The sequence below is a fragment of the Colletes latitarsis genome, chromosome 9, assembly GCF_051014445.1.
Source record: "Colletes latitarsis isolate SP2378_abdomen chromosome 9, iyColLati1, whole genome shotgun sequence".
NCBI classification, from domain to species: Eukaryota; Metazoa; Arthropoda; class Insecta; order Hymenoptera; family Colletidae; genus Colletes; species Colletes latitarsis.
In genome coordinates, this window is record NC_135142.1 from 16650600 (window position 1) to 16665889 (window position 15290).

Sequence of the window (15290 nt, forward strand, 5' to 3'; positions counted from 1 at the left end):
TATGTTCCAGTTGATTGCGCCTGCGATTCGACAATAATAGCTTTTATTTGTCGAAACGTTCAGTATAATTCCCCACTAATCACTATAAGAAGTTAACATCATAATATTCCATTATATTACCAATATTGACGATTTTACACACTGTGTTTCGCGTGGAAACAGCGAAAAGTATACAAGCGCTCGGTAGTCCAATTTTCATGAACACAACAAGGAAATTATTGTCGTTTCATTGTCTTCAATCACCAACAACAGCACTTGTATTTGTCCAGTATATAAACATTTTTATTGATTGGATGCAAAAGTAATTGAACTCGGCACTCTAAAAAATGAAACGCTGAATTCAGAAAGATTACTTCTTCTTTCTCAAAGCAGTAACGTATTAACAGTCGTTCAATGCGATCGTGCTTTACTTTCGGAAATGTTACGTCATCCGAGATTTTCTTTGCGATTCTGTACGTCCAACTTAACGATTGAAAAGAAGTCGAGAAATATTTCAAACAACCCGGACTGATTTTTCATGATAATCGATTACTGCAACGCATGGAGTTGAAAGCGTGGCTGAATGTACTTCCTCCACTCTCATTATTTCTTTTACACGATAATTAGAGTGCGTTAAAGCATTACATCAAATTATATAGAATCCATTATTAAATATAAAATGTTTAAACAGATTGAAGTTATAACTTTGATATTAAGTACTTTTACTAACTTTTAATGCGATTGTAACTATTGAAAAAATTTCAGGTAACTTTATTTTAAAAATAAAAGGAGAACTAATAGAACAAAATATTGTCTTTTTGCTATATTAATACTGCAGTTAACAGATGCTACAATAGATTTTGAAATGTCAATAGCAACCTATAGGTTTCTTTCTTAACGTTTCTGTCTGCATTCAGCGTTTGTTGTTTTTAGAAAAATTTCACCATTCTTCTTATGAACTTTGCAGAACCTGCACTTAAAAGTATTGAAAATCTCGAAAATATTAATGTGTATAGTGTTTAATAAAGCATTCAAATTCCTGTATTATGTTCATTAATTTTGACAATGAAGAAAACCTTTCAATTCGGGGGAAAGATTAATAAATATGTCAAGGTTAGATTCCTATTGCAATGGATGCGTGAACACATGATCGTCTATTTCTACAAATATTTACTGACAATATTGATTCTATCTAATAACTACGTACACGTAATAATTAGACAATTTATTAAAATTCTATTGTACAATTGCATAAGAAAAATTTTAACAATATACTCCATAGAACATTATATTTGCTGTTTCTCTTTCAGAAATAATGTGTCGGCTTGCATCGCTTCCGCTGTCATCTCTTCTTTATTCTACCATCAATTTCTATCCCACGCTTAAATATCCTATACTTTCGACCTTAAGCGCAATTTCAGAATATTATCACGATTTAGAGTTTCTATCTAAATTTATTTTTTACTTTTTAATACGACACACGATTAGTCTATACCACTTTCAATTTGGATTAAGCGCAAGAAAAATAGAGAATCGTATAGGATTCTTTAATTCGTTCGCTTTTATAAATATCCATCAGAGATTAGGTCACGTTCTATTGCATACGACACGCGCAAATATTGCACAGTAAAAACGTCACGCAATTTCTCCGAATGGGTTACACGCGTATACGATGTTACAATCGAAACCAAAATAAAACCAGATAAGAACAAGAATGTTGTTCCAACTCCACGAGCCCCAACTCAAAGCCCCCAAAAGAGAAGAGAAATATTTGACCACCGACAGCCTCACACGCATCCCTAAAACAAGCCTCCCCCGCGAATCGAAACATCTCGAGGCGTGATAACCCAGGACCACGAAATTGATTAGCGATATCTACGACGAGTGAGCCATAGCTCATTTAGCTTCTTCACTCACGATTCGTTTGATTCACGTTTCAAAGAAAACTAAAGTACATTACCTCTAGCGATCCACGATGTATGCGTGCGTGCGTGCGTGTGTATGTCATATTTGTTGCAAACTATAAAGAGTCGATTAACGGAACTCGAGTGAATCTTACTCTGTTCTCGTTAAAGCGTAGCGAAGGTAGGGATTTCCATCGTGATCCGATTGTTCGCGCACGTTCCCGGGTCGATCCGCGAATGAATAACAACGAAATTTATTCTTAGGCGGCTGGCCGACGAGGACGACGAACTGTCGGAGGTTCAACCAGACGCGGTGCCACCGGAAGTCCGCGAATGGCTCGCCTCGACCTTCACCAGGCAGCTCGCGACCACCAGGCGGAAGGCGGACGAGAAGCCCAAGTTTCGCTCGGTCGCGCACGCCATTAGGGCGGGGATCTTCGTCGATCGGATTTACAGGCGGGTCACCAACACCGCGTTGATGCAGTTCCCCCAGGAAGTGGTTAAAGTACTCAAGGTAGTTCATTCGCGTGTGCATCCGACAAGCTGACTTGGAGTTTTCTGATGCACCGGCGATGGAGTTCCGTTGATACGCGCATGATTGATGAACGGAGAATATAAAACACTGGCTCTTACAGCTAATTGCACCGCCAGCGGACAGAATTCTCTTCTCGTTCTTCGGGGAAAAGTTAATCGAAAATGGGCTCCATTTACACGATGGAATAAATTTCGCGATAGAAGAAACAGAAATCTTGTAATATATTCTCTGGGTTTTTAGCGATGAATATTATTACTTTTACGAAGTTAGGAATATTTTATAACCGATTAGTAACCAGATAAGAGTAATAGTAATATCACAAGTAGAACTTTTATATACTTCTTTACGGTCAGTAGATACTCGAAAATAGATTATTTAAATTATTTCCGCGATTGTTTTCACCTAATGACCACATTTTATTTGATTCTCACGGAGCTCAAATTTGCATATTTATTTAAGACTCTGGACGACTGGTCCTTCGATGTGTTTTCGTTAAGCGAAGCCGCAATGGGAACTCCGGTGAAGTACCTCGGTTACGATTTACTCAACCGATACGGCATGATCCACAAATTCAAAGTACCTCCTGCGGTATTGGAGTGCTTTTTGGGAAGGGTTGAGGAGGGTTACTGCAGGCATCGGAACCCGTACCACAACAATCTGCATGCAGCAGACGTCGCACAGACTATGCACTACATTCTGTGTCAAACAGGACTGATGGTAAGTTGACAATTGAACAAATGAGATTACGCGTTTGCTACCCCAAAGTTCGTCGAGTGGATTGTACGAAATGGTCCGCTGGAAACAGATCTTTGAAGATGTATTCCCGTTAAAAAGATTGGAATTTATTATAACGAACAATTTAAAGAATACTGTTGAATATTTCTTTGCTAAATAAATACAACAGTGTTTCGGCCTAAGTATGTATTTAATTAACGTAGTTTTACAAAACGAAAATGCTGTTCTTAGCTCGACGGTTTTCTGCTAACTGAACTTGAGGCTCGGAAAGAAAAAACGAGATGCTCAGGGGGTGCAATAAACGAGTGTTCTCCTCAGGTAGTATTGACCTTCGCAAGGGAGGGGACTGCACCAATGGATACAAATTTCCATTAAAAATACATGCATGCAATGCTTATTCTCAACAAATACAAATGTGAACTGATGTTAACACTAAACCTACCACGATCGGCCAAATGACCGTTTTTAAAATTTCGTTTAGAATTTCTAACATACAATGTTATTTTAGCATCATTTAACTTCACGACTTTTCATATAGTTTACGTACAATAAATTTTCAAAATATTCACTTCTATTCTTATTATTTGTTACATTTTTTTGTAAAAAACCGGACAAAATTTGGTATGAAATTCTGGTTAGCTTCTGACATAAATAGGAAATATATAGCAAAGATAAAAGGAGAAAATCTTTAGCGTCCATCATCTTAGAACAGTCTAACAACGCGTATTAAAAATGGTTAAACTTTACATGCGTGCAGTTTCGGAGCTACTAGTGTTTTATTTATATTTGAACCATTGTTAGCGGCGGCAAAGCTACACCTTTGAAATGATTTTTGGTTTATGTCGATCCAACTTTTCGCTTTGGAGATATCGTAATTTATGTCAGAGGTAATTTTTTAATTTTGACTATCTCTGTCTGCATTTAACACATCGAACGGACCTCTCCCTCGCACGTGAGTCGCGACAATGACGTAGTATTTACTACGAGCACGTACGATCAACGACCTTGCGAAGGCCGTAGTATTTCCAAGAAGAGTTCATTGACCTCGTGATGTCAATAATGAAAATTAAACAAACTTCAAAGCCCTATATCTCCGAAACTAATTACGCTATCGACTTGAATGAACACTCGTTTTAAAGGACGCTTCATCCTCTACCCGACAAACATATAAACTATTATTATTTATGCTATTTTTTATGTTTATTTTGTAATTTGCTTTGACTCTGTACTCCCAAAGAAGTTTCAGCAATTCCTACTGATTGTACGACTGGTGAGCTATAAAACTGGATTATAAATAGTTTATTTAATTGAAAATGAATTTAAATCTGTATACAGGATGTTTGCGTAATTACTAGCCAGCATTTTGTCGTGAATAATTGTTTTCTCTGAAACTAATTACGGTATTGACTCGAAACAAAATTCGTTCTCAAAGACATTTTATGTTTATGAAGTTAAAGTACTAAATATGCACATTTAGAGTAAAATTATGGAATATTTTTGTACAGATTTTTTAAAGCGCGTACTTTAAGAAGAAATATGCAACACAAAACAGGAAGATATCTTACGAATAAACTTCAAAACACAACTTTCTATACGTATAATGCAAAAATCAAAAGTACGTTGCCTCGTAAAAGAAAAAAAGAAAGATTGGTCATTTGTCCAGTCATAATAGAAATGGGTTTACGTGAAGCGTCGATAGGTTTAGTGTTAGGAATGACAAATGTGAAATGTGAATTGATTTCTAAATAAACTGCTTGAAATTTTGAAATTTTGCAACACGTTAAAGTAAACAATTTAAACGTTTCAGACTGTGATACATCCATTGTCCAATCAACTATGATTTTATTCAGGTCACGATTGGTGCCATTCGATAGATAATAACAATAATTGATTCAGTTGATGTGAATGGCTCTAAACTTTGTTTTTAATTCATACTTTTAATCCAATGTCTTCATTTCTACAAATACCCGTGGATTCCAACATAGCGTTATGCAGATTTAAATCTCTAAAAATGTGGCCGCATTAACTGAACCGTTAAAGTCATACAATATGCATGACGTGGCAGTCAACGTGTTGAATGCATATCCACCGTTTCTGCATTTGCGTAGTTTATCATTATTACTTCAAATAAAAGCTCTCGCAAAAAACTGTACTACAAATTCCTTCATTACACGCGTACTGTTTTCATTCAGGAAATAAAACTGTAGTAATTCGTAGAGTATTATGGAAAAGTTTGTAAATTATTGGTAAACTTGTACATATGATATAAAGCGTTGATGGTACACAGCACAGAGCAATCATACTAATTAAAAGTCCAACAAGTATTATTGCAATACAAAATACCTGTACCTCGAAAACAAAACGAAGTTGGATAAATGTTTTGTAGCAGTATTTTGTATTATGCTTACGTAATGAATTCACCCACGAAGTTATGCTTGCCTGTTTCGATATGTTCTATAGAATTACAACTTTGTTCTCAAAAAGGAGTTCCTATACTAAAAGATTGTACGAAAAACTTACTCTAAAAGAAGTAAAATGTAGCTTTAAATTATTGTTTTGCATTAAGAATTTATAGCAGATAAATATTTAACGAAACTTGTTGCTGTGAATATTTACGGGAGGACGAACTTTTATTTCGTAAATACAAAAATTGAAACATAAAAGCTTCCGTGTAAAGCAAAACAAAATTTAAATTATTGTGTTTAACTCTCTGTTGCATAACATGGTCTCGATAAAAACAATTTATTAAGATTCAGTGGGGAAATTTTACGAAAGTTCATTAAATAAATTACGTATCGAGTAATCAACGGAAACATAAATAACTAACGACGAAACGAAATTTATAAAAAAATAACACTGGAGAACACACTCTATGAATATTTTACTACAACAAGAGATTAGTATATTACTCATACATCTTCGTCGGACTCTACTCTCTAAGAAGGAAAGAGTAACCCAGCATTTATTCACGAATAAAGTTATTATCTTACTTTTCCTCATTTCTGGCCGTTACAATATCCTTGAAGACCGTTCAAACTCTGGCAATCCACGCTTAAGAAAGAAACGCTTCATCCGATAGTGTTTCAGTGGTGCTAGTTTAAAGAAAAAACGAACACCGCGACCCGTAAGTTTCGCGTTTAAAAGTTCGCTCGCAGTTGTACTCTTCGGGCAAGCTGTTCAAATAGCTCGCAAAAACGAACGAAACCTTTGGAGAACGGAAGCCAGAAATAAATCGTTGGTTTCATCGATTTCGCGACCGCCCACCTTTGCTCGGGAAATTGCTCATTCGCCGCAAATTATACGAGCATAACGCCGAATGTTTGCTTGTTGTAGAATTGGCTGACCGACCTGGAGATTTTCGCCACTCTGGTGGCGGCTATTATTCACGATTACGAGCATACTGGGACCACAAACAATTTCCACGTAATGTCCGGCAGCGATACAGCTCTCCTCTACAACGATCGTGCTGTCCTGGAAAATCACCACATCTCCGCGAGCTTCCGGTACGTATGCATACACGAACGATCGAAAGGGCGCGCGTATCGAACGATGACGTACGCTGAAACGAGTCGACAATTACCGGTAATTTTCGTTCCTATTTGATCGTTGCTAATCAAAAATGGCTTTCCCTTGCAAATTTCCTTCAAGCTGGAAAAAATGGTAATGGATTGTCCGACGGTTTACGGGTAATATGGCTTCATAAATACAGGGTACAATTCAGATACACGCGCAAATATTTAAGCAGCTGAATCTACACACTAAAATAAAAACGTTCAAATAGTATTAAAATGGTGGATCGCTGTAGCCTGATAGAAATAGACTTCCGCGAAGACAGAAGCTTACACTCGCTTCTTCGAAAATTCGACCGGCTGGTTGGCAAGGCAAACGACCAAAAAATCGCTTCTTTTCAGAGGTTCGATTTCCCCAACTTGATTCACCCAACAAAATTCACTATTGCAAATTTTAGTGAAATTCCAAACGCGATTCGTCGCTGTTTCTATTCAATTTACTAAACGATATTCTCTACCTAGTAGTCTATAATACGAGAACATAATCGTGAGTAATAAACACTATTGACAATGAAAGTAACGTGCCCGAGAATCGGAGGAAAGTATACAAAAATAAGATTTTTAGAAACGCATAGAATCTCGACCGAATCATTTCATCCAAACGAATATTTACGGAATTTTCGATTGCAAATTCAAACTTCTGAAGTGTGTCTTCTTTCGCAATTTCTACGAATAAACTTTATTTGAGTCTATTTAATTTCAAATAGACAAACTCAAACTTTAATAAAGTGAATAAAACTTTATTGAGTATTCTTGTTTAGACAACAGTTTCGAATTCGTGCCACAGCGATTGCTATACAAAGTTAGAAGGAGAATCGTTTAATCGTTTTGAACTCAAACGTAAATCGTAAGCAAGGAACCAAGCATATTTCGAATCAGACTTGGAAGAAACATGTCCATCAACGTTAAAAGGTGAAATTGAGTTCAGTGATCGAACGAATGAACGTCGAATCCGGAAAAATCGGACCTAAGTAGCCGTGTGGGTTAGATCTCTGGGTTTGTAACGCCATTGTACATATTTACGTTAGATGTGTATTCGTATACACGTAAAGGTGCAGCTTTAATGTATGTAAATGTAATGTAAAAGAGATATCACTAACGTTTACTCGACGTATGCTACGTTTCGTGTATATGTACATACGTATATGAAAAAATGGTGGATCGCTGTATCAATGGATTCTGAAACGAAAGACGTCGCCGTGATAAACCAGCGTTAGCTCCGACGGAAATCATGCGTGTATCTAATTAAATCGAACATATCCGTGAATTGCGTCGTTTCACGTTGCGTGGTTGTCGATCGAAAATGGGGACAAACATAAATCTACGCGACGTCTTTTCGTACTCGACTTGGACCGATGGCGTGCGAATCCTTCAAAGTCGAGGCTCGCAGTTTTCGCTGCGGATACAATATTCCTGTCAAGAATTAAATGTCGAAGCCTTCGATACGCACGTTATACGAGAGAGGTATTTTATCGTCATAGAGAATGTATAGGATAATGTCTCTAGCTCTGGGGTTAAACATATCCGTCCTGTATTTATTTTATTTCTCTCCTTCGGATTCAATTCATACGCGTCGATTCATTGACGCGCGAATAGTGATCCCTGGTATCGATGATGCTTCAAAAAAGAGTATGTCAGATGTTTTAAAGCAATGACAACGGTTTTTCATCAGTTATGTCACTAAGATACGAATTATAAATTATCATTTTAAATTCGATTTCATTAATCATCTATGTATACAGAGTAATTATACTTAGCTCACCTTGAAAAGCTTGTGAATGCATTACACGAAGAATTGATACGTACAAAAGTTGCATAATTTTTGAGGGTCATTAGGCGGCATATGTACCTTTTTCTAAACGGAGACACTTGGAAGATTCATCGTCAACTTCTGTTGTTTAAATAAAATGCTCCATTTTCTATAATATACATATTCTGAAGGTAATTTTCGCAGCCAACAATTTTAATTTGCAAAATAAAACTGGGAGCCACCGTGAACTTATAAAAATCAATACTTAATCGTCACAAGGTTCTGATATTGCAATACAAATAGAAAGTAATCGCTCTATAGTATCATACGTGTAACCATCTGTTGTTGAAACTGGATAAAACTTATACGATACAAATTTGAATAGGAAAAACTTCAAATTTATGAATATAGGAATATTGAAATTCGAGAAGCTTTCGAAATTTATTAAATATATTTTTTTACCTGTGATTACTTTGCACGAAATAGTTGTATTTTGAAAACTAAAGCAACGCGACACGTGTTTTATAAACTTTTTCAATTTTATACAAAGTAATCGCATATAAATTTGTTTTATTTTTGGATTGAAATTATTTTAACTTCGTCCGAATGTTTATTTTATTATACTTGAAATTATGTTAACTCCATTGATTTATAACATCATAAATAAGAGTAGATTAGAGGCAGCCAACTGTATATTTAAAAACACGTGAAATTACAACACTGGCTGCGAATGTGTTGAAAAATAGTGTATAGTGTCGTGACACAGCTGTAAAAGTTGTATTTTAGAAAATGTTTTATTTGAAAAGGAACGAGTTAAGAGAATCACACTACACACTAAAATAAATACGTTCTACATATCTTACAAAAATTCACATACGTTAGCATTCCATTCGCGATAAAGAAGATTTGAAAGAAATACTTTTTCGGTATACGAATATACATGCATTTTACATTTACTGACAAGTTGGTGAAATTGATATGAAATTGACTTATAATTGTCGAGAGTGACCTAGATTATTCTAGATTATTAATCTATGAAAGTGTTATTAGGAATATACAACATTAAAGTTTAGTTTACTTATAGTTACAGAAACCTTATAATTAGGTACTGTATAGTTTCACATTTAAGGATGTATACCATACATATGTAATTCAAAAATCAACTTACGACAGATTCTGACTACGGGCCACTATTATACCGTGTAAAATATGAATGCAAAGTATTGTCTAAACATGGCTTCGAAAATCAAAATTGTGAAAATAAAATTGCCTGTTATTTTTCATCCATGCACTGCAAGTAATTTGCGTAAAATATCTTGGGAAATGCATACTAACTTTTCGATAATCATGGAAATTTCATACGCACAATATCAAGGACATATTTATGCAAAAATATGCACATGAATATGTTAAAATAGATACAAGTATGTATTGCACTTGTATTGATTCACCGGAGAAAAATGTTACATCACAGAAATGTAGTTCCCGTTGGAACTTTCAATTACTTCTGGAACAAATTTTCCCTATTTTCGCTTCAAGAGACGCTTCTAGTTTCTAGGAAATCTTTCTATTTCTCCGTTAAATAACACGGAAGGGTATTGCGGAGGAGTTATTAAACGAGACAGATTGTCGAGATAAAGCTGCTTTTATATTACGTGCAAACAGAAGTTTTAATAATGTGTTTCGTTGCACCTGCAAAAAAAATTGGAGAAAGTTTTAAACTACACAAAGGCGATACTGTATTTCATAATAAATTCCATCAAAAGGAAATTATAGCATTGATTAAAACATCTGTCTCTTTCAATTAAAAGTAACTCGATGAAAGTTGATTTTTCTTCTTTTTGATGGAACTCCGTCCTTAATTAATTTAAGACGATATTACGAAAGTTTAAACGTCGTTACATTTTGTATCATTGTTCCGTTAGGTACTGATAAACGTTAAATCAAAGTTATTATTACATCTCGAATGAAGTTATTTTTCATATATTTCAAGTTAAATTATATTTAAAACTTCGTCATCTCTCTGAAATGCTCGTCAATTTAAATACACGTACATCGAAAAGAGTAATTATTTAAAATCAGACAATTTTCATTAATGAATGGACGTCTGTTTCCAATATTTTTTGCGCAACGTTCCGTAACCGAGTTTCCTTTGCATTAATAAAAAGAGAACAGGAGAATCTATGCTTCTGAGAACAATAATTTCCTCTACTGCAGCTGACGAGTTAATTGGAGGTAACACGTATGACTCTACACGATTGGTATTTTTTCAGAATATTGAGGGAGGATGAGTGCAACATACTGCAAAATCTGTCGAGAGAGGAGTTCCGGGAATTCCGTTCTCTGGTCATCGACATGGTTCTTGCAACTGACATGAGCTTTCATTTCCAACAACTAAAGAATATGAAGAACATTCTGAGCCTGGCTGAGCCTAGTGTCGACAAAAGCAAGGCCGTCAGTCTCGTCCTTCATTGCTGCGACATCTCGCATCCAGCCAAAAGATGGGATCTTCATCACAGGTAGATCACTGTCTCGAACCGTTCAAATTAATTAATTAGAATACATTGACAAAATTTAAATAAGCACAACAGCACGACAAGTTTTCTAAATCTAATTAAATGTCGAATACTTATTAGTAGACCGCGGATGTTTATGCAAATGCATATGTTTCTAGGAAATGGATAAAAGAGTGAAACCTAAATACAAGTTTGTTTCATTACTAGAGGTCCATAAAAGTATATTTTTTATTTTGCATATTTTGAATATGAAAATATTGATTTTATGAAAATAAAAACATGTCGAAACATACTGCATATGTCATGAATGTTTATTGCATTTCTTCTCGTAGAATTAATACTTATATGAGCTTCTGGACAACTAATTTAACGTTTGTATACAATAGTCATGGCAGACATGACAACATAGCTATTTATACATCTCGTAAATCATTACTGGTAACAGTTCATAGATGCTACGAATAGTATTAATCAATAATTCTAAAATATTCTTGGCAGATGAGTTCTACGTAAACGAATTTTATGATGCCAAATTGTTAAAAACCCCAAAACAATTAAAGCATGTTATTTCAGCAAATTCAAATATGCCACAATCACATCTTGTAATGTTGAGCGTTCGTTCTCAGCATATAAATTGACTTTAACTCTTAAATGGACTCTGAATTTCAACTGAATTATTTTACTTAATGTTGATTTTTACAAGATTGATAAATGGAAATTAACTTTTCTTTAAAGCATATAAAAAATAATGAACTAATAGAAGATTATACAGGGTGCTCGGTTACCTCTGTGAAGAATTTTAATGGGAGATTCTAGAGGCCAAAATAAGGCGAAAATCAAGAATATCAATTTGTTGATTGAAGCTTCGTTAAAAAATTTCAAATCGTTCTAGAAAAATTATTTTTAGTTGCGAGGGTCAATTATAATCACTTTTGGTCAATAGACATACCCTCGAATTTCTACGGACATTCGAGAAAAAAATTCGTTACCGAAAATATAATGTCTGACCATACGTTGATATGTTTCACTGAAATTTCATGCGTATGTTTAAAACATCATAATTCCTGAACGGATTGGAGGATTTTAATGTTTCAAAGGTAAACAACGCGTATTTTAGTGGAGAATATGTAGAAATCCCAAGAATATTCGAAAACTTGTTCCTTGACCCCGTAAAGTGAGAAAAACCCCATAAAAATGGTACAATTCTCAAACGTCCATAACTTCTACAATAGTCAATGGATCTCAATGAAATTTAGTATGGAAGTAGAGCTCATGGATACTTATAAAAAAGTACTAAACAAAATTTCCGTAGGACGTCAAACAAATTTATTAAAAATGAAAAACGAATTTAAAAAAAAAATCGATAGGGCTGAATACTTTCGGCGGAAAAAAATTATTTTTAGTTGCGAAGGTCAGTTATAAACATTTTTGATGAATAAACATACCTTCGAAATCCTATCCACTTTCAAGAAAAAAATTAAGTAGGTAGACAAATTTTTCGACGAAATTAAAAAATCTTAAAACATTGTAAAAAAATTATTTTCAGTTGCGGGGGTCAATTACAATAATTTTTCGTCATGAAACATACCCCTGAATTCCTACGTACTTTCGAGAAAAAAAAATTCTTTACCGAAAATATACTGTGTGGCCGGAAATATTTCTATAAGTTTTTAACGAAGTCTCAATCAACAAATTAGTATCCTTGATTTTCGTCTTATTTTTGCCTCTGGAATCTCCCATCAAAATGAACACCCTGTATAAATTTTCAAATAATTACATTGATACATATTAAATAATTGTTAGTTTAAATTTGAGGAGGGCTGCAGCGGCTCCAATAATCTACTTAAAAGTTAAGCGATAAACGTCATCAACTAACTCTTGACAATATTGAAAAAATAGTCATAATATATTGTAATTTAAATTATAATTGATTATTATTATGTTTAAGTAATACAATTATTTGAACATATTTTGAATATATTTTGCATATTCCTGTATATTTTGGCATGTTATTGACACATATTTACATATTACATATTTTGACATATTATATTGACATATACATCTGTAGTCTATTTATTACTATTCCCCTGTGCCACTACTGCCAAAGATAGATCTTTTAGATAAACTCAATTCTATTCTAACAGCTACCATAAACTTGATACTAAATGCAATTTCTTAAAATTTGTTTAAATTTATTTGGCATATGTTACTTCATAGTTTTGATTGTACAACATTACTGATAACTATTATCTCTTATTTGTTTCAAATACAATTTTATCATCGATGATGTACATTTATTAGAGAAACTATTTAAATTAGAACTCATATTACTCAGCGCTACACTTAATTCCATTGGAACTAAAGTATAGAATTTTACTTAGAAATTATATAAAAAATCTCCTATCTGGAACGGTAACATTTTTTACTGCATCCAATTTTTCTGTTTGTTATAAATTGAAACGTAAAGTGAATCAACGGAAAGAGTAATTAGCTCGTCTGATATGCAGATGGACAATGCAGCTTCTGGAAGAGTTCTTCCGTCAGGGAGACAAAGAAAGAGCTATGGGATTGCCATTTTCCCCGTTGTGCGACCGTAACAATACCCTGGTGGCTGAGTCGCAAATAGGATTCATAGAGTTCATCGTAGAGCCCAGCATGCAAGTCTGCAGCGATATGTTGGAGACGGTTCTCACACCGTTAAATACGAAGGAGAGCGTCGACGAATCCAACAACGGTGAGCCTATCTACGTCACGCTTTAATGCATTTCAACGCGAAACTGTGAACAGTATTTAAGTAACGAGTAATCTGCAGGGTCGAGCGCGGAGGCCAGGAGGTTTAAGATTGGAAAGCCCTGGATTCCTTGTCTCGCGGAGAATAAGGGCATCTGGAAGGAACAAGCCGTTCGAGGTATTTATCAACGAATATTTCTACTTTGTTCCTTTTAATTTCAGTTGCTTCGCTACACTGAGTTTTCTTTCAAATGTTTTCCCTCTCGAATTTATTTTCTATTCGAATGGTCCGCGAAAAAGTGTGGAAACATCAAATTTCTTTTCTCCATATAATATCACAATTAAATAAATGCTTACTTGAATGATGTTCGACATTGCCTTTTCATACATCTTCTAATTTGAGTTACATTTTAATCAACATCTGATATTCAAGGGTGTAATCAGAATTTTAAGGTGCAAAAATGTTAGGCTAAAATTTAATTACCAATTACTCATTTTTAAACATGATATATTTAAACAATAATCGACATGGTATCGAATGCTTGAATACACCTATGTGTATTTACTTATTTTTTGTGAATACACATACTCTCGAAATCCTACGCACTTTCGAGACAAAAATTCCTTATCAAAAATATAATGTGTGGCCAGAAATGTTTCTCCGAATTTTCATGCATATGTTTAAAAAAGCATAACTTCCGAACGGATTGGAGGATTTTAATGTTTCAAAATGCAAACGACGCGTATTTTAGTAAAGAATATGTAGAAATTCCAAAAATATTCGAAAAATTGATCCTTGACACCGCAAAATGAGAAAAACCCCATAAAAATGGTCCAATTTTCAAACGACTACAACTTCTATAATAGTAAGTGTATTTCATTGAAATTTATTTATGTAGTAGAGTTCGTGAATACCCACAAAACAGTATTAAACATTTCCGTAGAGTGTGAAACAAATTTATTAACAATTACAAACAAATTTTCAATGAAAAATCGACAGAGAGTAGGTGTCTAAATTTTTCGGTGAAAAAAAAATTTTCACATCCTTCTAAAAAAATTATTTTTATTTGAGGGAGTCAATTACAATGATTTTTGGTCAATAGACATACCCCCGAAATCCTAACCAGTTTCGAGAAAAAAATTCGAAAATGTGAGAAATTTTTCGACAAAAGTAAACAATTTTAAATTCTTCTAAAAAAATTATTTTTAGTTGCGGGGGTCAATTACAATCATTTTTTGTCATTACACATATCCCCCAAATCCTACCCGTTTTCGAGAAAAAAATTCCTTACCGAAAATATAATTTCTGGCCAGAAATGTTACCCCGAAATTTCGTGCAAATCTTTAAAACGTCGTAACTTCTGAACGGATGGGACGATTTTAATGTTTAAAAAAGCAAACTACGCGAATTTTAGTGTAGAATATGTACAAATCGTAAAAATATTCGAAAAGTTGGTCCTTGACTCCGCAAAATGAGAAAAACCCCATAAAAATGGTTCAATTTTCAAACAGCCATAACTTCTACAATAGTGAATATATTTCAATGAAACTTTTTTCTGAAGTAGAGCT

General features: G+C 34.3%; 2 protein-coding genes across 9 annotated transcripts in view; one reads left to right on the top strand and one right to left on the bottom strand.

The window, feature by feature from the left end:
- LOC143345521 (dual specificity calcium/calmodulin-dependent 3',5'-cyclic nucleotide phosphodiesterase 1) overlaps positions 1-15290 on the top strand; it is a 441802-nt gene that overhangs the window by 417332 nt on the left and 9180 nt on the right. For all 8 annotated transcript variants that reach the window (XM_076772741.1, XM_076772739.1, XM_076772740.1 and 5 more), the window contains 6 exons: positions 2148-2397; positions 2878-3135; positions 6487-6656; positions 10746-10991; positions 13499-13725; positions 13804-13899. In XM_076772741.1, the coding sequence (XP_076628856.1) occupies positions 2148-2397; positions 2878-3135; positions 6487-6656; positions 10746-10991; positions 13499-13725; positions 13804-13899 (1247 nt within the window). The remainder of the gene's footprint in view (positions 1-2147; positions 2398-2877; positions 3136-6486; positions 6657-10745; positions 10992-13498; positions 13726-13803; positions 13900-15290) is intronic.
- Positions 1-15290, bottom strand: part of LOC143345523 (alpha-glucosidase-like) — a 123076-nt gene that overhangs the window by 64029 nt on the left and 43757 nt on the right. The window lies entirely within an intron of this gene.